The 25,643-nt window shown below is 47.6% G+C and overlaps 1 protein-coding gene across 3 annotated transcripts in view; it reads right to left on the bottom strand.

The window, feature by feature from the left end:
- Positions 1-25,423, bottom strand: part of LOC115076045 (sialic acid-binding Ig-like lectin 12) — a 44,911-nt gene extending 19,488 nt beyond the window's left edge. For 2 of the 3 annotated variants that reach the window (XR_003852679.1, XM_029577133.1), the window contains exons 1-4: positions 25,353-25,423; positions 24,220-24,432; positions 21,504-21,881; positions 20,465-20,770 (exon numbers count right to left, since the gene is read on the bottom strand). Coding sequence is in view for 2 of the 3 variants with exons in the window: in XM_029577133.1 (XP_029432993.1) it covers positions 20,465-20,770; positions 21,504-21,881; positions 24,220-24,262 (727 nt within the window). In the remaining variant the exon portion in view is untranslated. The remainder of the gene's footprint in view (positions 1-20,464; positions 20,771-21,503; positions 21,882-24,219; positions 24,433-25,352) is intronic. The other variant, XM_029577134.1, reaches the window with a different exon arrangement.
- Positions 25,424-25,643: the final 220 nt, after the last annotated feature.

The raw sequence follows: 25,643 nt of genomic DNA, 5'->3' as shown, positions 1-25,643 counted from the left end.
AAGATCAAGAGACGAGCAGGAACACGGCAACTGGGAGCAGGACGAACCTGGGAACCTCGTTGCAAGGCCCTGAGTAGAGGGACTGCAGGGCTTAAGTAGCCCTGCCGCGTCTGACGTCAGTGGAGGGAGGAGGCAGGTTTCCCGCGCCTGGCCCTTTAAATCTCGGGCCGAGACACGCGCGTGCCCCTAGGGGGCGGAGCCAGCCGCGGCAAGACGCCTGCTGCTCCGGCGGCGCGGAAGCAGCACGGAGGAAGCGGAGGCAGGCCCGGGCGCCGCGTGGGAACGCCAAGAGCGAGGCGGTGAGGGCCCTCGGAGACCCGGGGAGGGCTGGGAAGGAGCGGAAACCCGCAGAGGTGAGCGGAGCGGCCGGGGCCGACCCAGAGCCGCAACAGTACCCCCCCCTTACGCCCCTCTCCCGGGGGGTCGCAGTTTGTCCGGATGTCGGAGGTGAAACTGCCGAAGAAGGTCCTTATCCAGGATGTGGGAAGAAGGCTCCCAAGAATTCTCTTCCGGACCATATCCTTCCCAAGACAGTAGGTACTCCCAGCGGTGGCGACGGCACCGGACATCCAAGACCTCTTTTACCGTGTAGATGACATCCGGATCCGAGGAAACATTGGAGGGCACTGGCGGGGAAGCCCGAAATCGAGAGAGCACCAGCGGTTTGAGGAGGGACACGTGGAAGACATCATGGATCCTAAGCGAGGAGGGCAGCCGCATTCTATAGGATACTGCCCCTATGCGTTCGGCCACCGGAAAGGGTCCAATGTAACGAGGCGCTAGTCTCATGGAGGGAGTCCGCAATTGAATGTGCTTAGTACTTAGCCATACCCTCGTCCCGGGTAAGAATACCGGAGCGGGCCGTCGAGACCGATCTGCATACGCCTTGAAGCGAGCTGCAGTTCTGCGAAGCTTCTCCTGAGTGGTAATCCAGAGGTGGTGAAGCTGGCTAGCTGTTAGTTGCGCTGCCGGAGAGGTGACGGTCACCGGTAATGGCAGTGGGGGTCTTGGAATCCTCCCATAAACTAGCTGAAAGGGGGACTGTAGCGTGGCGGAGTGCTTATGGCGATTGTAAGAAAATTCCGCCCAGGGAAGGAGAGAGACCCAGTTGTCTTGGAGCTCATCTACAAAAGCTCGGAGAAAGGTCTTCAGAGACCGGTTGGTCCGCTCCACTTGGCCATTACCCTGGGGATGAAAAGCCGTGGTGAAATCCAACTGTATCCCAAACGTTTTGCATAATGCCCTCCAGTACTTAGCCGTAAATTGGGGACCGCGATCTGAAGCGATATGCGAGGGCAGTCCATGTAATTGGAAAATATGCTGGACAAATAGGTCAGCCAGCTCAGGAGCCGTAGGTAGCTTGGGTAGAGGGATGAAATGTGCCATCTTTGAAAAGCGGTCAACAGTGACCCAAATTACGGTTTTCCCCTCAGAGGGAGGCAACTCCACCACAAAGTCGGTGGATAGGTGGGACCACGGTTCTGTGGGGATAGGGAGCGGCTGGAGTAGGCCCCACGGGCGTCCCGGTGGCGGTTTTTGCTGAGCGCATGTGGGACAAGACTGAACATAGTGCCGGACATCCTCCTTCACTCGTGGCCACCAATAAAACTCAGTGAGTAACTCAAGGGTTCGAGAAATCCCAGGATGGCCAGCCGTCAAGGAGTCGTGTGCCCATGCCAGAACCTTCCTCCGGGAACGGATTGGAACCACCGTCCTCCCCTCAGGCCCTAAGTCTGTGGCTGCCAGTAGGACTTTAGCTGGGTCCAATATGTACTGAGGGGTCTCCGTTGCGTCGTCAACCTCTGTGGTGCGGGAGAGAGCATCCGCCCGGACATTCTTGGCTGCGGGTCGGTAGTGAAGCGAGAAGTCGAACCGACTAAAAAAGAGTACTTGTCTCATGCTCAGAGGCTCAATCCCCGGGCCTGCCGGGGATTGAGCCTCTGAGCATGAGACAAGTACTGCAGATTCTTATGGTCGGTATATACTATGATCGGATGTTGGGCTCCCTCCAACCACTGCCGCCATTCCTCGAATGCTAATTTTATGGCCAACAGCTCCTTGTCGCCAATCCCGTAATTCTTTTCTGCAGGTGAAAACTTGCGGGAGAAGTATGAGCAAGGACAGGTCTTGCCGGTCGGAGAGGTTTGGAGCAGCACCGCCCCCACCGCGACATCGGAAGCATCTACCTCTACTATAAATTGGCATTGAGGGTCAGGATGCCGGAGACAAGTGTCTTGTAGGAAAGCCTCCTTGAGATCCTGGAAGGCCTGCATAGCAGCTGGAGACCAGCTTCGTGCGTCCGCGCCCTTCCGTGTGAGGGCCGTCAGGGGGGCAACCAGGCTGGAGTAATGCGGGATAAACTGGCGGTAGAAATTCGCGAATCCTAAGAACCGCTGAAGAGCTTTCACTCCCGATGGTTGCGGCCAGCCCTTGATGGCGCTCACCTTGTCCGGATCCATTCGAAAGCCCGTAGAGGAGACAATATATCCTAGGAAGGGCAGTGACTCTTGTTCGAACTGGCACTTCTCTAGCTTAGCGTACAAGTGGTTCTCCCTTAGCTTCCGAAGCACTTGCCGCACGTGTTGCCGATGTGACTTGAGATCCTGGGAATATATCAATACGTCATCCAGGTATACGATAACAGACGTGTATAAGAAGTCGCGGAGAACCTCGTTCATAAGATTTTGGAATACCGCTGGAGTGTTACAGAGACCAAAAGGCATGACAAGGTACTCGTAATGGCCGTCCCTGGTATTAGAAGCGGTTTTCCACTCATCCCCTGGGCATATACGAACGAGATTGTAAGCATCCCTGAGGTCTAATTTTGTGAAGACACGAGCCCCTTGGAGGCGGTCCAGAAGCTCCGGAATCAGAGGCAACGGGTAACGGTCTCGGCGAGTGATTTGATTCAAGCCCCGATAATCAATACAGGGGCGGAGAGACCCGTCTTTCTTCCCTACGAAGAAAAACCCGGCCCCGGCCGGGGATTTGGATGGTCTGATGAAACCCCGATCCAAGTTTTCCTTAATATAGGCTGACATAGCTTGGGTTTCCGGCAGAGACAGGGGGTAGACCCTCCCACGGGGCGGTGTGGTTCCTGGTAGCAAATTAATTGCGCAATCAAAGGATCGGTGCTCCGGGAGTAATTCTGCCTTTTTCTTAGAGAAGACATCCTGAAAGGCATGGTACTGTGGAGGTACCGTTAACGGGGCTGTGCAGAGTGAGATGGGTTGCAGCGGGCGTGCGGGAAGGCAATGACGGTGGCACGCGGAACTCCAGGAGGTAATCTGAAGGGACCTCCAATCAATCACCGGAGAGTGTTCCCTAAGCCAGGGTAGGCCCAGGATGACTGGGTGGATGGATTTTTCAAGGATAAGAAACGAGATTTCCTCCTGGTGGAGGGCTCCCACCTGAAGCTTCAGAGGGCTGGTGCGAGTGGATATTATACCAGGAAGTGGGTTCCCTTGAATGGAAGAAACCCGCACAGGCGGTTCTTGCGGGCAAACCTCGAGCTGTAGCTGTTGTACCAGCTCCTGGAGGACGAAATTCCCCCCGGACCCAGAGTCGAGTAAGGCTAGGGTATCAAAGCCTCCCTCCAGAAGACACAGGCGTACCGGAACGGTACATGGGGAGCTGGATGAAATGTTGCCTAGAGTCAACTCCCCGCTGAGCTCTAGGTTCGGGCGTTTCCCGGACGCTCGGTACAGCGGGCCAGAAAATGCCCCTGGCCCCCGCAGTAAAGACACAGTCCTTGGGTACGGCGGCGTCTGCGTTCCTCAGAAGATAGAGGACCACGGCCCAACTGCATGGGTTCCTCGGTTGATGGAGTGGTGGCTGCAGGCGGTGAAGACCGGACTCGAGGCGGAGTGATCCTGCGGGTAGTTTGCCCCTGAGTAGGCCGTCGCTCTCGGAACCGACGCTGAATTCGTCGGTCTACGCGCCCAGCTAGTTCAATGAGCTCCTGAAGGTCGTCGGGCAGGTCACGACCGGCGAGCTCGTCCTGAAGACGAGGAGAGATGCCTTCCATGAAGATGCCGTGCAGGCTGTCGGTCCCCCAGGCCAGCTCAGTGGCCAGGGTCTGGAACTCTGTGGCGTAGTCCTCTAGGGACCGATTGCCCTGCCGTAGCTGAAGCAGTTCGGAAGCAGCCATGGAGGCCCGGGAAGGTTCATCGAAGACTCTGCGGAAGGCTTTGATAAACTGAACCAGGTTATTCAGTCGGGAATCCTAACGTTCCCAGAGAGCCGAAGCCCAAGACAAAGGTCTCCCATCCAGGAGGGAGATTATATAGGTCGTCTTGACTCGATCCGTAGGGAATTGTGCGGGTAGTAGATCAAAGCAGATGTAGCATTGATTGAGGAACCCCTGGCACGCCTTCGGATCCCCTGAGTACCGGGACGGAGCAGGCATCTGTACGGGAGCGACGGAGTCTGTATTGGCCTGAGACGTAGACGCCAGGGAACTTGCTGCGGAGGCTCCATCAACGCGATCTGCCAGACGTTGTACTGTCGACATCAGCGTGTCGAGGCAGATCTGTTGCTGCTGCAACTTCTGGGCTAAGCCTGGAATAGCCTTGAGGCCGGCAAGGTCCGCCGGGTCCATGGCCTTGCAATCTGTTAGCTTCATGGACCCTTGGGCCGATCGGAACCGGAAGATGGAATGCCTTAGAGAGGTTGTGACAGTGGTTCCAACCGGGAGGCGGCGGAAGCAGGCTCGCGGACAGCTGAGAGGAAGACACGAAGGGCCCTACGCGACCAAGGGCCAGGAGAAGAGGCTGACCTGGTGGAAGAGGATCTTCGCCCTGGAAACCAGTACTCCCCCGAGAGGAGCTCGTAAGAGTCCAGCCGCTGGGACTTAGGAGATTCACCCTGGAAGCCGGTGTCCCCCCGGGAGGAGCCCGTAGGAACCCGGCCGCTGGGACTTAGGAGATCCCTACCGACGGAGTCGTCGCTCACCAGGCCAGGGTCAGGTGCCAGAGGATCGCCGTCAGCCAGTCCGAGTCCAGAGCCAGAGGATCATCGTCAGCCTGTCCGAGTCAAGAGCCAAAGGAGTACCGTAAGCCAAACCGAGTCAGGAACCAGAAAATCACCAAAGCCAAACTGAAGTCAGGAACCAGGAAGAACCGCAAGCCAATCCGAAGTCGAGAACCAGAAGATCAAGAGACGAGCAGGAACACAGCAACTGGGAGCAGGACGAACCTGGGAACCTCGTTGCAAGGCCCTGAGTAGAGGGACTGTAGGGCTTAAGTAGCCCTGCCGCGTCTGACGTCAGTGGAGGGAGGAGGCAGGTTTCCCGCGCCTGGCCCTTTAAATCTCGGGCCGAGACGCGCGCGTGCCCCTAGGGGGCGGAGCCAGCCGCGGCAAGACGCCTGCTGCTCCGGCGGCGCGGAAGCAGCACGGAGGAAGCGGAGGCAGGCCCGGGCGCCGCGTGAGAACGCCGAGAGCGCGGCGGTGAGGGCCCTCGGAGACCCGGGGAGGGCTGGGAAGGAGCGGAAACCCGCAGAGGTGAGCGGAGCGGCCGGGGCCGACCCGGAGCCGCAACAAGTTGATCTTGAGTCTGCTAAAGTTCCCTCTGTCTTTAATGGTTAAGAAGCTCCTCCCTGAGTGTCCTTGGATGAAGGAAAGCACTTCCAAGCTCTCATTCCTGTAGTTGGCAGAGAATGTCTCTTCATCAATTTGCCACTGCATCACCAGTAGTGGGTTGGCATGCACCACACAAGAGCAACTGAGCTGGTTGCTTCCTTCTCGGCAAGTGGATTCAGGCCACTTCCCAAGCTCAGGTCTGTCTAACAAAACATATAACAACAAATTTTAACACACACTCTTTGTACAGTCTCTTGGCCTCCTGTAGTTTGTTTATTTGTTCCCTTTCAGGTCTGCTACTTCCTATTGCTTATTTTTTATTACCCTGCTACTGCCCCTTGCCAACTAGACCTACCCCACCCATTGACCTTGAGGTCCACCTTAATTTATGAACCATGCCGAAGAAGGAATGTATCTGAGCTGTGCCTCTCTCATCACCTGCTTGAAGAATATCTGCTACCTGTTGCCTGCTCCATGTTTTTCTCTGGATCCCACCGTCGAGGGCCACTTCTATTTCTGAACTATGCCGATGCTGGAAGCATCGCATGCAGGAGGTGCACACAACTTTGTCATGTGCACAAAGCAGTGCCAACAAAGGAACATGCTCCTTATTGCGTCCTCTGGATACATTCCCTTTACTTTCTCTGGTTATTTTTAGTTTTTATCAAGTTGGACTCTCACTCCATTCCTATATGTTTTGGCCATGGCAGGTATATTACCGACAGAATGTCTATCACCAAACTCACAACTAAGAGATGCTGATATCTCCAAGAGATTCAGTTTTCTTTTACAACGTCCAGCCTCACTTTAGTAATAATGACATTTCTTCTTTACTCTACGGATACTTAACATTTTAAATAGGTTTCCTCTCATATTCGAGCTGATTCAGACTTATAACCTTCATATTTTGTTTATTACAGAGACCTGGCAAAAACCAGGTGATCAAGCTTGCCTTGTACAGGTTTGCCCACCTAATTTTATTTTTACAAATCCAGATCAGGAAAAAAGGAGGTAGTTTTGCTGTTATTTGTCACACCTCTCTCAACATCAAAGAACTTACTCGTACTTCTCAGCCTCCCACTGAATGACTTTTTTTTTTTTGCAGTTTAACCAACTTGCTTTTAATCTCTCAGCCTCCACCTGTAACTATAACAGTTCTACTTAATCTTGTCATTTCATTAGTGAACATGCAGTTTGGAGAATTCAACTTGCATTGAGACAAGCCTTCCAAGTCCTTGGAGTTTAGGGTTTTTCCTGCTTTAGCCGACCTATCACTGACCTAATGGATTCACTAGGCTATTCATAAGAACGGACATATACTTGACCTGATTTTCTCTTCTGCTAGTATTTCATTATTGGAATAGTCCATTAAATGTATCCTATTTACCTGGAGTGATCACCTTATGGCTCTTAGTTGTAAGATTAGTCATTCTAAAATCAAAATTCCAGTTAGGAGTACTAAAAACGTGCATGGTATCATTCTGGTCAGCAAATTCTCAAGCAGTAGACCAGGCAAATAGGAAATAGCAGATAATGAGCAGGCGCTTAGGAGTAGCATCTCTTATTTCATAAGAACATAAGAACATAAGAAAATGCCAAACTGGGTCAGACCAAGGGTCCATCAAGCCCAGCATCCTGTTTCCAACAGTGGCCAATCCAGGCCATAAGAACCTGGCAAGTACCCAAAAACTAAGTCTATTCCATGTTACCATTGCTAATGGCAGTGGCTATTCTTTAAGTGAACTTAATAGCAGGTAATGGACTTCTCCTCCAAGAACTTATCTAATCCTTTTTTAAACACAGCTATACTAACTGCACTAACCACATCCTCTGGCAACAAATTCCAGAGTTTAATTGTGCGTTGAGTAAAAAAGAACTTTCTCCGATTAGTTTTAAATGTGCCCCATGCTAACTTCATGGAGTGTCCCCTAGTCCTTCTACTATCCGAAAGAGTAAATAACCGATTCACATCTACCCGTTCTAGACCTCTCATGATTTTAAACACCTCTATCATATCCCCCCTCAGTCGTCTCTTCTCCAAGCTGAAAAGTCCTAACCTCTTTAGTCTTTCCTCATAGGGGAGTTGTACCATTCCCCTTATCATTTTGGTAGCCCTTCTCTGTACCTTCTCCATCGCAATTATATCTTTTCTGAGATGCGGCGACCAGAATTGTACACAGTATTCAAGGTGCGGTCTCACCATGGCGCGATACAGAGGCATTATGACATTTTCCGTTTTATTCACCATTCCCTTTCTAATAATTCCCAACATTCTGTTTGTTTTTTTGACTGCCGCAGCACACTGAACCGACGATTTCAATGTGTTATCCACTATGACACCTAGATCTCTTTCTTGGGTTGTAGCACCTAATACGGAACCCAACATTGTGTAATTATAGCATGGGTTATTTTTCCCTATATGCATCACCTTGCTCTTATCCACATTAAATTTCATCTGCCATTTGGATGCCCAATTTTCCAGTCTCACAAGGTCTTCCTGCATTTTATCACAATCTGCTTGTGATTTAACTACTCTGAACAATTTTGTGTCATCTGCAAATTTGATTATCTCACTCGTCGTATTTCTTTCCAGATCATTTATAAATATATTGAAAAGTAAGGGTCCCAATACAGATCCCTGAGGCACTCCACTGTCTATGCCCTTCCACTGAGAAAATTGTCCATTTAATCCTACTCTCTGTTTCCTGTCTTTTAGCCAGTTTGCAATCCACGAAAGGACATCGCCACCTATCCCATGACTTTTTACTTTTCCCAGAAGCCTCTCATGAGGAACTTTGTCAAACGCCTTCTGAAAATCCAAGTATACTATATCTACCGGTTCACCTTTATCCACATGTTTATTAACTCCTTCAAAAAAGTGAAGCAGATTTGTGAGGCAAGACTTGCCCTGGGTAAAGCCATTCTGAGTTTGTTCCATTAAACCATGTCTTTCTATATGTTCTGTGATTTTGATGTTTAGAACACTTTCCACTATTTTTCCTGGCACTGAAGTCAGGCTAACCGGTCTGTAGTTTCCCGGATCACCCCTGGAGCCCTTTTTAAATATTGGGGTTACATTTGCTATCCTCCAGTCTTCAGGTACAATGGATGATTTTAATGATAAGTTACAAATTTTTACTAATAGGTCTGAAATTTCATTTTTTAGTTCCTTCAGAACTCTGGGGTGTATACCATCTGGTCCGGGTGATTTACTACTCTTCAGTTTGTCTATCAGGCCTACCACATCTTCTAGGTTTACCGTGATTTGATTCAGTCCATCTGAATCATTACCCATGAAAACCTTCTCCATTACGGGTACCTCCCCAACATCCTCTTCAGTAAACACCGAAGCAAAGAAATCATTTAATCTTTCCGCGATGGCCTTATCTTCTCTAAGTGCCCCTTTAACCCCTCGATCATCTAGCGGTCCAATTGACTCCCTCACAGGCTTTCTGCTTCGGATATATTTTAAAAAGTTTTTACTGTGAATTTTTGCCTCTACAGCCAACTTCTTTTCAAATTCTCTCTTAGCCTGTCTTATCAATGTCTTACATTTAACTTGCCAATATTTATGCTTTATCCTATTTTCTTCTGTTGGATCCTTCTTCCAATTTTTGAATGAAGATCTTTTGGCTAAAATAGCTTCTTTCACCTCCCCTTTTAACCATGCCGGTAATTGTTTTGCCTTCTTTCCACCTTTCTTAATGTGTGAGACAAAGAAAGCATTCTGTTGCGCTAGGGGTTGGACTCTTGTCTTGGAGCCATGGAGAATGGCTCCCTGGTAGGGACCAGGAAGCACCTGCCCCAAGGAGGCGGAGCACTAGAGGAGACTGTTATGATATCAAGGTGTTTGGTGGATTCTCAGGGGCAACAATGATGGTATCTCCTACAGGGGGGAGCCCCGTAGGGAACTGAAGCACCGGGCTAGACTCAGATGCACAAACACAGAGAATATATCTTTTATTAAACAGCTAGTGTGGTCCACCAGAGCTGGCAGTAGAGAGTAGATTAGATAGCAACAGTCTGTGATCCTTGGCGTAGGAGACCCGTCCCACAATGGTGGTGTAAAGTCCCGATGCAGATGTCCAATAAGGCACTGTAGGAGAGACAGACTGGAAGATGTTATAATACATTCTCTGGTAGCTGAGTAGATAGAGTTCCCAATGAGTAGTAGAGAGAGGATAGGTATTAACAGTCTGTAATCCTCGGCAGAGAAGACCCTTCCACAATGGTGGTATAGGGCCCGATGTAGATGGACAACAAGGAGCTGTAGATGGATAGACTGGGAGAAGTTGTACTCACTCTCTGCAGCTGATAGGTAGTGTTCCAGCAGGTTGAAGAATTGGTAGCAGGCATCAGGATAGACACACAGGCCCTCGAGAAGCGAGTACCTGTATATAGGATAGGCACCTGGAAATAAGCAAAGGGCCCCCGAGGAGCGGGTACCCAGGTTAGTAGAAGCCTGGAGGGTGAAGGTAACTTCCAGCAGAGTAGAAGTGGCAGAGTAGCTTCAGACCGGAGCGAATCCAATCTGTTGCTAACTCGGCGAGAGTCAGCAAATGGGCAACCTTAATAAGGAGGAAGCAGCGACGTCACTCGAAGGGGACACCCCGAGGTTCACGCCAACACTGCTACAAGACATGAGGCATGCGCGCACGCGTGCCCTAGAAGGCCTCAGGTCAACATGGCGGGACGCCACGCCAGAGCCGCTCTGGGAAAGCCGGAGGGTGCGGCAAGGAGACGCTGTGGACGCCATTCTCCCGAGGCTGGTGGAGAAGGCTGAAATAGAGGTGAGGGATGTCGGGCGAAGCCTTCTGAGACTGACAGATGCAACAGAGACAGAGGCTAGGATGAGCTTCACCACTGGAAGCCCGAGGTCCCCCCGGGAGGAGCCCGTAGGGTCCCGGGCAGCTTGGACTTGGGCCTTGCAGGGTCTCCTGAAGAGATGGAAGTCCGGCATGCCCACAGTCAGGAGAGGAGCGTGGTCAAGTTCAAGACTGGAGTTCAGATGGAGCAGGGAGGACCAGAACAGCGTAGGTGACGACAAGGCTAGGAACAGAGCTAGAATATGGAGACGTCGTCAAGCAGGCAGAGGTCAGAATCCGGGAGTCAGTCCGAGGAGTGGTCAGGTTCTGGAGGTCAGTCGAGGTCACAGGCAGGCTGAGGTCAGAAGGCAGGCAGCAGGCAGGCAGGTCAAGGAACAGGCTGAGGTCAGAAGGCAGGCAGCAGGCAGGCAGATCAAGGAGCAGGCTGAAGTCGGAAGGCAGGCAGCAGGCAGACAGGTCAAGGAGCAAGCCGAGGTCAGTACCAGTGAGACAGTCCAGAGGTACTACCTGGGGAGGTGGACAGATGAACTGGAACAGAAGGATGCTGGAGAACTAGGATGCAGGAACAAGGCAGGAACAAGACTGGAACAGAAGGATCCTGGAACTAGACTTGGAACTAGACTGGAACAAGGTTCAGACGCAGTAACAAGCTAGCAAGACACTAACCCGATTACCAAGGCAAGGAAGTACAGGCAGGGACTTCCTTATATCAGGAAATCAATCAGGGTGCGCCGCGGAGCTAGGACCCGCCCTGGCCCTACAAGAGGCCGGGTGGTCCGCGCGCGTGTGCGCATAGGGGTGTGGCCAATGCCATCGAGGATGGCAAGCTCCGGCGTAAGGCCTGGTGCACAGTGGAAGGCCCAGCGACCGCCGCTGCAGGCCTGGAAGAGCTTGCAGCTGCTGCAAGGGAGGCCGACTCGGGACCTGCTGTGGAACCAGAGAGGCGAGCAGGCGCGGACGGGGTGCGTAACACATTCTTTACCAAATTTCTCAGCAAAGCTGAAAATCATCCCAACTCCTTTTTAGGTTAATTTCCAGGTACCCAGACTTCCTTGAATCAAATCTAGGAGGACTGACCACCAAGAATTTTGTCTTAACCTTCACAGATAAAATCAGGAATATTCATACAGGGGCGGATTTTAAAAGGCGCGCGAATAGCCTACTTTTGTTTGCGCTCCAGGCGCAAACAAAAGTACGCTGGATTTTAGTAGATACGCGCGGAGCCGCGCATATCTGCTAAAATCCTGGATCGGCGCGCGCAAGGCTATCAATTACGTATAGCCGGCGCGCGCCGAGCCGCGCAGCCTACCCCCGTTCCCTCCAAGGCCGCTCCGAAATCGGAGCGGCCTCGGAGGGAACTTTCCTTTGCCCTCCCCTCACCTTCCCCTCCCTTCCCCTACCTAACCCACCCGCCCGGCCCTGTCTAAACCCCCCCCTTACCTTTGTCGGGGAATTTACGCCTCCCGGAGGGAGGAGTAAATCCCCGCGCGCCAGCGGGCCTCCTGCGCGCCGGGCCGCGACCTGGGGGCGGGTACGGAGGGCGCGGCCACGCCCCCGGACCGCCCCGGGCCGTAGCCACGCCCCCGTACCCGCCCCCAAAACGCTGCCGACACGCCCCCGAAACGCCGCGACGACCGGGCCCGCCCCCGACACGCCCCTGACACGCCCCCCTCGGAGAACCCCGGGACTTACGCGAGTCCCGGGGCTCTGCGCGCGCCGGGAGGCCTATGTAAAATAGGCTTCCCGGCGCGCAGGGCCCTGCTCGCGTAAATCCGCCCGGTTTTGGGCGGATTTACGCGAGCAGGGCTCTGAAAATCCGCCCCACAGAGTTCATTTTGGCAACATCTTGCCTTCATCTGAGGCTCCAGAAGTCACTCCATCAATAGGTTCCATCATCACTGTTAGAAAGCTTTCAGCTTTCAATCAGATATTTTCCAATCACCTGCCTCTGATCTTGAGACAAATGAACTATTCCTCTTTCCTTCAGGATCCACTACTTTTCAGATTTCTTTTAAACCCTATTTCCATTTCTCACTAACATCCTCAATTCTAGTCTAATGCTAGGTTCTTTCCCAACTGAACTAAAGGCAGCCAGGATTCATCTGATATTAAAAATGCCACACTTGGAGCCAACCATCTCTGAGAATTATAGACCTATTTCAAACTTTCCATCGCTATCTAAAATTGTTGAAAGAGTAGTATTGACCCAACTTTCAGCCTTTCTAGGTAAAATGCTTGTTCTTTACCTAAAATAATCTGACTATCTTAGGGGTTTTAGTACCGTAACTGCATTGACACCACTTTTCTCTAAAATCACTCTTCATCTTAACAAGGAAAGGGTGTTACACTGGTGGTGGACCTTTGGCCTGAGGGGGTTTTTTTGGTTTTTTTTTCAAAATTTTTATTTATGCCATTATTTATAATACATCACAAAGAAAACTTTGCTTTCATATTGATAAAAAGTTACACACAGGAAAATTATTAGACCTAAATATGAATAGGTAATAAAACTTTCATTCTTTTCCTAAAGAAACTTGGGGGAGGGAGATATTAAGGCAAAGAGGAGTATTCAATAGAAACTATTATCTTTTTACATGCTCTCTTTTTAAACCATATCATTCATTTAAATAGGCGAGCTTTGACTTATTGGGACAACAGTTCTGGCATTTAAGAACTCCCTTAATTGTTCTGGATTATAGAAAACAAAAGTATTCCCAGAGTACTTTATTACACACCTCGCCGGATATCTCAATATGAAATTTGCGCCCAAGGCCAAGGCCTCTGCTCGCATTGTTAGGAAATTTTTTCGGCGTAATTGAGTAACTCTAGAAAGATCAGGAAAAATGCGAATTAACCCACCCATATAAGGAACATTCATAGCTTTAAAATAATATCTCATTATTATTGCTCTATCATTCTCAGAGAAAAGAGAGACAAACAATATCAGACTTTCCACTATTTCAAACCCAGAGTTCTCTAAATAATCTGTTAGGTTCTCAAATCCTCCAGTTTCCCCCAATGGGGATATCTGTATCTGGCTTTGTCTTTGTCTCAAGAATAATATCTTTTTTAAAGCTGGTATTTGATCCTCTGGGATTTTCAGGACCTCTCACAGGTACCTTTTGAAAGTTAATATAGGTATCTCGCCAGTCACTTTAGGAAAATTCATGACTCTGATATTTAACTGTCTCAGAAAATTTTCCACTGACTCCAACCTCCGCTGGAAAATAGCTTGATTTTTCATACATTCAACATTCACACCAGACAGTTGTTTTAGATCATTCCCAACCTGGGTCATGGCACTAGTTTGCTCTTCTACTTTCAATTTGATATTATTCTCTAATGCAAGAAATTTCTGGGTGTTTTCTTCTGTTTCTTGAGTATGTTCATTAAATACCTTTGTCATCCTCACAATCAAGTCCCAGAGCGATTCCATGGTTATCACTGCCGGTCTGACTATCTCCAGGGGGCTCTTCAAAACTCTTACTTCCTCCGTCTCTCCGGTTCCTGATGTAATTCTTTGCGGTTGGCCTTGGGAACTCTCTCCATTCCACACCAATCCTTCCAGGGTTCTGGAGGAGGTCGAGGATCTCTCCCGATCCAATGCAGAGGCATTCTGGCCACCTGACAGAGGCGTCTGCATGAGATCCCTCACCGACGACTCTGCCATCCCGGCGCTGCTTGGAGGAGGTGCATTCGGCTGTTCTCGCGGCTCTGGCGGGGTCAACGATATCTCCCCAGGCGACTCCGTGCCTCCTCCTGCCAACTCGCCAGCGGGGCTCGGTACCCCAATATTTGATATGGGAGTCGCATACTGTGATATAATCCGCTGTCCTGAGGGAAGTAAGGGTTCAGGTGGGTATAGCCATACTTTCCCTTTTCTCTTATGAGGTATACCGATATCGAAAGTAATTATTTTCTGAAGAAATCATGAGAATCCTCGGAGGTGTCCTCGTATGCGACCGTTCAGGGAGCCATCTTGAATCTCCCCCCCCATCCTCAGCCTGAGGGGGGTTGATGCTACCCATAGGGCAAGTCCCACAGTTCCCCACCATCGGGAGGTGGAGCAGGCCAGTAGACGGGGGCCGACTGGAGCTTTGCCAATGCCAGCCCTCGTTCCCTGCAGGTTGAGCCCTTGGGTGCCGGGACCGGCTGGTCTTAGGCGGGCCTCCGTCAGAGAATCCTGGAGGTTGTTCAAGTAGGCAGCCAGGGACTAGCAGAGGTATCAGAGGGACCTAGACAGGTCCGGACAAGGCAGGAGTCCAGAAGCGAGTCCAACGAAACAAGGGTCGAAGCCAGTAATCAGTCCTGAGTATAGTCCAACGAAGCAAGGGTCAAAGCCAGTAATCAGTCCTGAGTGTAGTCCAATGAAGCAATGCTCAAAGCCAGTAATCAGTCCTAGGCAGAGGCTAGGTAGGAACCAGGAAGGGAATCAGGGATAGGAACCAGGAACGAAGTCAGGAACGGGCAACAGAGCACACGGCTAACATGGAGACCTGTTGCCTAGGCAAGCTCAGACTGTCAGAGCTTGCTTAAATATTCCCAGACCAATGACATCATTGGGGAGGGCCAGCAGCCCTAGCCTGCCGTGGGCCCTTTAAATGAGCTAGAGAGGCTCATGCACATAGGAGGACCGGGTGCGAGGGGCAGATGGTGGCAGCATCTTTGCTGCATTCCAAGGCCCGCCAGTGGCAAGCAGAGCTGCAAAGAGGAGAGCGATGCCGGGGCACCCCCTCAAGGGAGCCGGGGCCTGCCCCTGGCAGGGCGCACAGCGCCAGGTAAGGAAGGCTGGTTGTAGGCTCTGTGGCTGGCTGACGTAACAAAGGGTGGTTCTTGGGACTTCTTAGGCATGACAGTCACCTTCGATACCACTGATCAACATTTACTCATTACTGTTTGATTGAGATTGGTCATTCCGATTCAACATTAGACTGGTTCACATCTTTTGTCACCAACAGAGTTTTCAGGTTGATTGGAATTCTGAATCATCACATTCCCGTTCCCTTACCTGTGGTATCCCATAAGGTTCTGTACTATAACCTATTCTTTTCACCCTTTACCTCTCACCATTAGAAACATTAATTCAAAGCCTCAGTTATATTCATTTTTCTATGCTGATGACATCCGAATTGTTGCTAGAGTTGACCCTAAGTCTTCAATCTCCTTAGTTGAATGTAATGATTGTTTAACAAAGATTGCAAGCTGGCTCTTTTCTTTTGCACTAAAAGTCAATCCCAATAAATCCAAAGCCATATGGCTCTCCAGGAATGTTGATACTAAACCCTTTCCTTCCTCTTCAATGGCAGGTACTATTATCCAGCTTAGACTACTTTAGGAATCAAGTTAGATTCAGCCCTCAATTTTTCTGATCAAGTCTCAGCGCACTTACAAAAAATCTTTTTTACTTCCTGCACCTGATTTGTAGGTTGGTACAATCTTAAGACTTTAATGTACTCACTTGTCTTAAGCTGACTGACTAGAGTACTGAAGTTCTTTGTACCATGGTCTTTCTTCCAACTTAATTCATAAACTTCAAATTGTGCAAAATACTGCAGCCAAGCTGACATATGGAAAAAAGCAATCTGACCTTATCTCCCTCCTTCTGCAAGACCTTCACTGGCTTCCAATTTCCAGTGGCATTCAATTTAAATTAGGTTGTCGCACATTCAAAGTTCTTCACTGGTGTATACTGCCATATCTAGCAAAACTCTTGGTTCCTCATCAACCTGCCCAAACCCTATACTTCACAACAAGATCTTCTCAGATTACCATCTCCAAAAGAAATTTATTTAGAAAGCACCATGAACTGTGTTTTTCTTTTCTAGGTCCCAGTCTCTGGAACAATCTTTCACTATCATTGTACCTGAAAAAGAACATACCCAAAGCCATCAAAATTTGGGGAAATGCCCTCACTGCCATCAACGACCTTCTCACGAACCTCAATCTTGCCCTCAGTGCAACCAAGAGCGAACTCATGTTGATTTCACCCCAACACATCACTAACAACCCCCACCCTCCCCACGCACCTCACACCCCATTATCCTTCATACAACATGCAAAAGACTTAGGCGTTACATTGGACAACCAAATCAACCTCAAAAAATTTATCAACACTACCATTAAAGAATGTTACTTCAAACTCCACACACTAAAAAAATTAAAACCCCTGCTTCACATCAACGACTTCCGGACAGTACTATAGTCCACCATTTTCTCAAAAATTGACTACTGCAACACCCTACTCTTAGACCTTCCTAAAAATACAACATACCCCGTACAAATACTACAAAATGTCACCGCACGGATCCTCACCAGCACCCATAAAAATGATCACATCACCCCAATTCTTAAGGATCTGCATTGGCTACCAGTAACATACCGAATACAATATAAGGCCCTAACCCTAATACACAAAGCCCTACATAATCAAAATATGCAATGGTTCAACGACTCGCTTAAATTTTGCACCTTCACAAGACCCACCAGAACACAATAGCAAGCTACACTATGCATGCCACATCCCAAAACGACACATTTCAATAACATGAAACAACGCGCACTCTCTCTTGCGGGACCATCACTCTGGAATTCCATGCCAACAGACTTGAGACAAGAACTTTGCCCTAAGAAGTTCAAACAAAACCTTAAAACCTGGCTTTTCAAGCAAGTCTTCAGCTAATACTTCCACACTCCATCATTTCCCTACCCTCCCTCACCTCTCCCACTCCTACAATGCTGTTATCTTAGAAGCATCGCTATCCTCTCCTAATGTTGTAAATACTATTTTCATAATTGTAAATACTATCTTCATATTTGTAAATACTATTTTCATAACAGATAAAACTTTTCTAATATTAATACAATTATCCAAGCCTATTGTTACAAATACTTTTCTTTTTCCTTCGACTCCTATTATAGCCATGTTAAACTAATTTAATTTCTATGTTAATTAAGCTGTTACAAATATTGGGCCTCATTTTCTAAGCGGCTCGCACGCGATAAGAGACCTTTTGCACACGAAAAGTCCCTTATCGAGTGCGATATGAGGATGGGGGCGGAGTAGGCCCTGAAAAAGGAGGAGTCGGGGCGTCACCGGGGCCGACTCTGTGCCGACGCCACGGACAGCGAAAAGGTAAGGCCCTTTTCGCGTCCTATTTCGCTCCCAATAGCTACACCTCCTATGATGGCACTATTGGGTGCGAAACCGGCAGCGATCGCACCGCGAAGGTGCGATCGCTGCCAGCTAGCGCAGGCCCGCCCCCCGTTTCGGCCCCCCGCCCCTCATCTTCTAAAGTATCGCAGGCCTGCGATACTTTAGAAAATGAGGCCCATTATATGTTCCCTGTAAAGCTATGTTTCACTATTTTAATGTTCTATGTAAACCGATATGATGTTCCCAACAAATGTCGGTATATAAAAAATTGCTAAATAAATAAATACATAAATACACTTTCCAAATTTAGAACCAGTCTAAAGCCTCACTTTTTTCAATAACTTTGGACTTGATTCCTTCTATTGATTCTAAGATGGCACTTTTTCTTTGCTTCCTAGCTGCTATTTGTATGTACATAAGATGTTATTTTATTTTTAGTTTATTAATTATTTTATCATTTATATATATATTAGTTATTTTATTATTTATTTGATCTTTATTGTTGTTTATACCAATTATTTTGTACATCACCTTGTTTTATTTTCAAGAAAGGCAATTTACCAAATACAATAAATTATGTATTTATTTGTTTATTTATTTATTTAGAGTTTTTATATACTGGCATTCATGATACAATCACATCATGCTGGTTTACAATTAATAGGGTGTGTAAACCGAACTTGAAACTGGAACAAGTGACGAGAAACAGTTATATTAAACTAAAACTAAACTTAGGGAATCCTCAGGTCTGACCTCTCTCCTTACCCTTTTGTCTTTCCAGCTTTGATTAGGGAGCTACTATACAGTGTCTCTTTATTACCTGGCTCTCATCAGAAAGTCATCAAACACAGTCTTTCTCCTTATCACCTCCATGAGTAACATCCTATGATAATGTTAATACTCTCTGGCCTCAGCTCTGGAAGTGATCATAGAAAATGATATAGAAAGAAAGTTAAGACATTTCTTTTTAAAAAGGCTTATGAATAATTTTATTGATATTGTATTCTATAATAATTTTGTAGTAATCTGTGCCTGTGTTTGTTATTGCTTCATTTAGGAATGTGTGTTTCAATCCACACAAACAATTTTTTGGGGAAATCGTGGAATATAGAGGTCAATATTCAAAGACATTTAGCCAGATAACTCAAACGTTATCCGGCAAAATAGCGACTTTTTAAATATTTGGAACATGTATCCAGCTAACTTTTCAAAAGATGGCTGGTTAGGCTAAAGGTAGTTCTATAACTTTATTTGGGGATATTCAGTGGCATGTTTATCCCACTGAATATCCAGGATAACTTATCCAGCTAATCATGATTATTGCTGGAAATCATGTGATAAAATTGTTTATGGCTGTTAATATATTAAAATCATAACTAAGATATGGTTAGTGCTGGCCCATTTCCTGTGTCTTGATTCCTTGGAGGAATTTAAGCATCTCTATCATATCTCCTCATTCTCGCCTTTCCTTCAGGGTGTAGATGTTTAGATCTTTAAGTCTATGTTATGCTTGGCTGTTCACATGATGGCCCTATGAGCTGCTATACTCACCCCCATCTCAGCCTGTCATGCAGGAGTCCTCCTATTGTGTCAGAATGCCGCCATCGCAGGCAGAAGGTGTTGCTCTCGGCCGCGGCACCATACTGGCACTTCTCTGTCCTCCCCTTGGGTGCGCGCACACCCAACATTTATTTATTTATTTTATTTGAAGCTTTTATATACCGAGGTTTAGCACATGCCTTCACCCCGGTTTACATTGGAACGAAACAATGATACATAGAACAATTTGAGAAACAAAAGTATATGCAACTAGCATATGGAGAAGGAAGTAACAGGAATAACTAAAAAATAATTTAATTCACCTTCTGAAAAGCCTCATTCCGGGAAGATAGCCACGGAAACCTCTGATGAAGTCATTGGCCTTCTCCTTAAAAAGCCCATCTTTGGAGCAGTCCCTCACCTTAGCAACAGGTTCTTGTACCGTGTGCAGTGCGTGTTGCTAGTTCCTGCCTCATCCAGCCCAGCCTTGCCTTGTCTCTCCAGCCCACCCTGCCTCGTATCCAGCTCCTCCTGCCTTCCTGCCCATCCTGCTGTATCAGTCCCCCCGTCTTATCCTTGCCTCCTCTTTGGACTGGCCATTGGATTTGACCCCTCACCTGTATAATGACTACACTGGTTTGCCGCCCGCCACTGACCCTTTACCTGACTATTCTTGATTGCCGCTCTCCTCTAAATCCTTGTCTGGACATTGATCTCCCTTGCTTGCCACCTGCCTCTGACCCTTGCCTTGCCCTGGATTATCATCTACTCCATTCTCTGAGAGACTCTTTTCTAAGTCCTGCTGGCCACTGGAACCCAAGGGATCAACCTGCAGGGAAAGGGGCTGGTATAGGTGATGCCCTAGACCAGTATCCTGCCAGAGAACCTTTGCCAGCTGTTGGTGAGGGCATATGGGGCTCACCGCCTAGGCTGCATAAACCTCACTGCAACAGCAAGGGTCCACACCTGTTATAGTCTATCCTCATGTGCTCTAGAAAGAAGACCACTGACCATTTTAGTAGCCACCCTCTGAACCAACTCCATCCTGTTTATATCCTTTTGAAGATGCAGTCTCCAGATTTGTACTCAGTATTCCAAATGAGGTCTCAACAGGGATCTGTACAGGGGCAATATCACCTCCCTTTTTCTGCTGATAAACCCTCTCCCTATGTATTCAAGCATCTTTCTAGTTTTTGCCATTGCTTTATCCACCTCTTGTTTTTTGCACAGAAGAACTTTGTCCCTTTATTTTTAGAGCTGGCAGCTGGGAGATATCCTGGCAGTATACACAGGAATAACTGAGTAGACTGAGATGGACCAACTGATCATCGTCTGCTACTATGCTACTCTTGTGAAAGCTACTTACACTCAATGTTTAGGAGGTTCATCTTCTGTGTGGAAGCATTCACGGCAGGGTAACGCACCACACAGGTCAGAGATTTCTCCTGGTCCACCGAGGATGGGGTAAAGGTGAGTCTGGAGGAGTGTATGATGTCTCCATTGGCATTTTCAAGTACATTTTCCAGTACAGAATTCAGAGGTTGTATATTTCCTTCCCAAGTGATGACGGGGTCGGTTCCAGCACACCTCCCTGGAGCAGTGCAGGTGACATTCACAGGAGTCCCTGCAGTCAGAACTGCAGGGAGCAAGAATTCTGGCTGCTCAGAGAGATCTAAACAAGAGACACGAGAGAAAGCAATACAGTGATCTCCAGCTTTTGGTTTATTTCCACTCTGCTGCCTAATATATTATCTGATTTCAGAGATATGTTTTGCCTCCAGAGCCACGTTATACATAGAGCACTCTGTGTACTCTGCTCCGTGTGCGACTGTTTGCATGGGCACAAAGAAATGTATAGTCTTCTCTGACAAGCAGAGAGATTTTGTCCCAGGATAAAGGGCCATGTCTCTCAGAGTGCAGCCTTCTATGCTGCGGATCAGGGATTCAGATCCTCCATCCTGCAGAGCTGGTAGAATCTGAGAGGATAACGTGCATCGGCCCAGAGGGAAGGAAGGCAGCTACTGCTACACAGGCAACCCCTACCAGTCAACTAGCGGTGCCCGGAGTATGATGAGGGCTGGCAAGTGTCGTTGGCCTCCCCCTGGTAGTCCACCTAGGAAGGAATGGACACTGCGGAGACCACTGACCGATGAAAGGAAAAACATTAAAAGAGAAACTAAATATTTGGCCAGAACTTGATTTCAAGTAGCTTTTAGTATCACTTTTGACAGGTTTTATCAGTAATTTCTGCAGCCTGTAGCATTTCTCTCAGTAATGCCAGCTTAGTTTGCTCTGTTTTGTAGGCGGTAAACATCTCCCTCTGGTGCGAGTCAGGTCGCGGCGCACTGTGGCCGAGCCCCACTCTCTCTCACTGCTCCTTCCCCTGAGCTGTGAAGAAGTCTTACCCTGGACATCGAGAAAAGGTTGGGTGTCCTTGTAATTGAACTGTAGGTCTCCGCTGTCAATTCTGAAGTAATACTTCCCAGTGTCATGCTTTCTGGCATCTTGAATGCTCAGCGAGCACTCATCACGCCTCACGTCGCCTACGATCTTGAAGCGATCCATAGTTTCCTTCATTGTTTTTTTCCTGCCAATATAGGAAGCCACGGGAACACCTGAGCGGGGATCCACATTTCCTTTGAACCAGTATCCTGAGGGGTAATTCGATAATTTATGGGTTTTAAGGTATGAAAAATTGCAAGGGATGATCACACAGAGTCCCTCCTGCACTTTTACCTGGCGGGGAACATTGATCTCATAACCTGGATATTGGCCAAGGAGACCTGCAAAGGATAAAATAGTCCATCAGAATCTCTAGCTGGTAGCAATTTTCTCACAGATTCAAGTTCATTAGCTGGACAAGTACTTGCTGTGGATAACATAGTAGCATACCTCATCACTTTTTTCAGTAAATAAATGTTTCTGTTTTGTTTTTTCTTTTAATTTTTGCCCTATAATATCTCTTCCGTTTCTTTTAAGTTACTTTTTATGCTCATGTTCCAGTGATGCCCTCTCTGTGGAGAGAGGGAGATATTGGCTGCGGAATAAATTGGATAATGTCAAAATATAATTGGATTATACTGAGCAACATCAAAAGATAAAGCACTACTGTGAAGAACAGAAGGAGGAATGAGGAATGGATGTAATTGTACATGGAATGGAATAAAAAACCTGGACAATTAAAATTTTTAAAAATGAATCTGAGCCAGTGATTGTTGAAATTGCCCTAAATTATTAAGACCTGAAAGTTTGTGGGGATACATTTTGTACTGAAAATTGTTCAAGTTGTGTAGTGTACTAATTCAGACTCAGAATGGATTAATAAACATATTCTAAAAAAAAAAAAGAGAGACATAATGAGGCCGATGTAAGATGACCTGTGCTGAAATCAGCGATATTTTTCTGTGCATATTTTTTTTTAGCATGCGTGAGATACACGCAAAAATACCACACAGAATACCTAATACGCACGACAATACCGCATAAAATCCCTGATGCTGAAAGCCGTGGGAAAACAGGCACTAAAATAGGGGCTGAAGAAAAAATGTTGCAGACTCATTTCTAATGATTTCAAGTTTAGTATTATTCGAAAATAAATTGTTTCAGCCTTTTACTCCATTGCTGGCCTTAGTGTGGTTGTGTGTCCATGCAGTATTTTCCTTGCCCGGGGCCACTTGGCATGGATCAGCCCCTCTGGGAGAGAGCAGGAGCTGGGACGGACGGACCAGCAATCTCTAGGGGCTGCAGACAAAAGCGCCGACACCACCCAGAGCCGTATCATTACAGGGACCGGGACCAAAAACTGCCAAAGCGGTAAGAGTAATCACGATCAGCAAGCCCCGGGCACCTATTGAGGAAAAGGCTGCACGGACAGACCACCTGGCATCAAAAAACTCCAGGAAATGATGGGAGTTTAATGTAGCTCAACAAAGCTAATGAGAACTAAAGCCAGCAATGGAGTAAAAGGGCCTCCAGACAGGTGCCTTCCTGCCCTGACCAAGAGCTAAAAAACCTGCTTAATAAAATCCGCACTAACCAATCTCCTTGTAGCGTGGCTCTCTGCATAGTCCGTGAATAGGTAATTGCCTCCTTTACAAGGCATTTGCATGAACTTGCACAAAACCTGTTGTGGGCTTTTGTACGAGTGTGCGCGCATCTTTTTTCCCGCACTAAACATGTTATTACATACATAATTAAGATTAACACGGAAAACCACATGCAATTTCTCATGCAAAAACCCGCGGCAGGTTTTGCGCGGCTTATTACATCGGCCCCAATAAGAGGTGGGTGCAGTTTTTTTGTTAAAATGCAACATTTTAACAGTGTTTGGAGCTTGGCTCGTCACAAAAGGTCTTAGGAGGCTAGCTCCAGCAGTTTCTTATAATTGGATGGACACGTTATAACTGTGATCGAGTTTGCTTGTATAAGGAGTGTTCTTACAAAAGGAATTGCTTAAGGAGCCTGTCCATAAGGATACTCAACGATCTCTGAATTTATGATATCCTCATAAATGTTGGCAGTCACAGGTGTGCTGCTGGTGTACAGTACTTGCTTCAAAATTTCCAACTTTCTGCTTGTTTATCATCACTTTCTCATTTACTGTCAGATATGTAGAGATGGGATGTGCTCTGCATTGGAGGGGAGGGAATTAGAGGCACTGAGCATCATGCACAATGCTATGGCTCCTTTAGCCATCTAACGCCGGTGCAATATCGGCACACCTTAGTTGGGCGCTCATGATTGAGCTCCCTTAATGCACACTAGGCGCCCGGGAGAGGTGCTGCAGTAAAAAGGAGGCTCTAGGGGAGATTGTGTGCCCCTGGCACCTCCTCAGCAGTGGGTGCCTGGGAGAGGTGGCTGTCAGCCGGTTAGGAAAACATATGCTGCTTCAAAATTAATGCCTGCTCGGGGCAAACATTAATTTTGGCGAATAAAAATGTGCATTATGGGCGCGCTTTTTTTTTTTGCATCAGACATGTCCAAAACACACATCGAAACCCATGTTGCCATGCACTGTGGCCAGCGCACAGTATTGCATCAGCCTGTAACACCGCTCCCTGCTGCTAGACTGTAGTGAACAGGGGTGGTCAAATGAAGCAGTGAAGGGACCACAGCACCTACCTTTCCAGGACAGGAGGACAAGAAGTGCTTGGACAGCCACCATTGATGCAGAAACAAGAGTTCCGTGGGAAGTTTTAGAAAACAGTGTCCTGTCTGATATGTATAGTCTTCTGTCCCTCACCCCTGAATTCTGCTCTCCTCAGTTTAAATCCTCTCCCCTGTGTCTTGTGGGGTGGACGGCTTGCAGCTTCCGATGAGAGCTGGAGAATGCCGCTAAATAGGAGCAATGAAGCAGAGCAAAGGAGGTCTGGGTGATTTCTTTTTCGGGTAACGGTTTACTGCATACAGGTAATAGTAGATCTATGTCACACTGCTTAGGAGCAACCTCTGTTCTGTCAGGCTCAGGTATTTACAGATTCTGTTAATGCATGTCAGACCCGCCCAAGATCACTCCTGAGTCTATTGAATTCAGCTATTAACAGACTCTTCTGACAAGCTTCCATATGTTAAAAGAAATTACTATCTCTAGATATAATAGTGAACATTATTGCATCACTTCTGACTAGGAAGGAAAGACATTTGCACAAGATTCTTACTGGTAATCCCAGAAGTAAAGAAGAAGAGAAGTTCCACTTTTCTGTCTAATCTCATTCTTCTATGTTTTCTAAATGCAAAGCTAAAAACAGCAGTCGTATAAGCCAGACCTGCTCATTTTATTTTTAATTCACTTATAACTTTGGTCTCTTCCTTTTCATTTTAGTTACACTCTGTTATTGCACAGGGAACATAGAATGCAAAGCTCAGGACATGTTATACGCAGCGTTCGTGTCAGGATAGCCAACTAGCAGCTAAAGGTCTGACTGCTTCTGTTCCAGACAGAGCACATCCTGTTCTTTGAATCCTATTTTCTCTATCCAGTATATAAAATGGAAGTCACAGAGTTAGAAGTCATATGCAAGCTGGGAGCAGAGGATGTTGATCCAATCCTGTTTTTGCCTTATTGCATGCTTGGACATACAATCCTACTTTTCTTAGGGAAATCAGAACTACAACTCCAAGGATGAGTTAGCACAAAGATAGAACCAGAATGGCCTCTTTAGGTTTGCCTTGGGTGAGGTGGTGACCCTCCCCAGGAGTAGGGATATTTAAAGAATGAGTGTCAGATCTGAGAAAAGGAAAAATCAGTTACTTACGATGCAGATGAAGGAGGAGAACGGAATGTGAGATCCCACCCCGCCGCTGTTTGAGTCTTCTGGGAGGAAGCAGGAAGCGAAGGAAGTTTTAGGCTTGTGATGTACAACACCTTCTGCAATAAATGTGCTCTGTGAGAGGAGCTGCTGGTCATTCATTGCTCATTCCGGGGAAAAAAGGATTTTAAACTGAAGTTTGCTGGGGTTCTGGAGACATTGTGATAGAGTAAGAGACCAGCTTCTCAATGCTCCTTTAAAAATCATTTTGGGGGAGAGGACAGGGAAAATGTGTAT

This window comes from Rhinatrema bivittatum, chromosome 14 (assembly GCF_901001135.1).
Source record: "Rhinatrema bivittatum chromosome 14, aRhiBiv1.1, whole genome shotgun sequence".
Lineage (NCBI taxonomy): Eukaryota > Metazoa > Chordata > Amphibia > Gymnophiona > Rhinatrematidae > Rhinatrema > Rhinatrema bivittatum.
The sequence above is the reverse complement of the archived record's forward strand: the minus strand, read 5'-3'. Positions and strand labels throughout refer to the sequence as shown.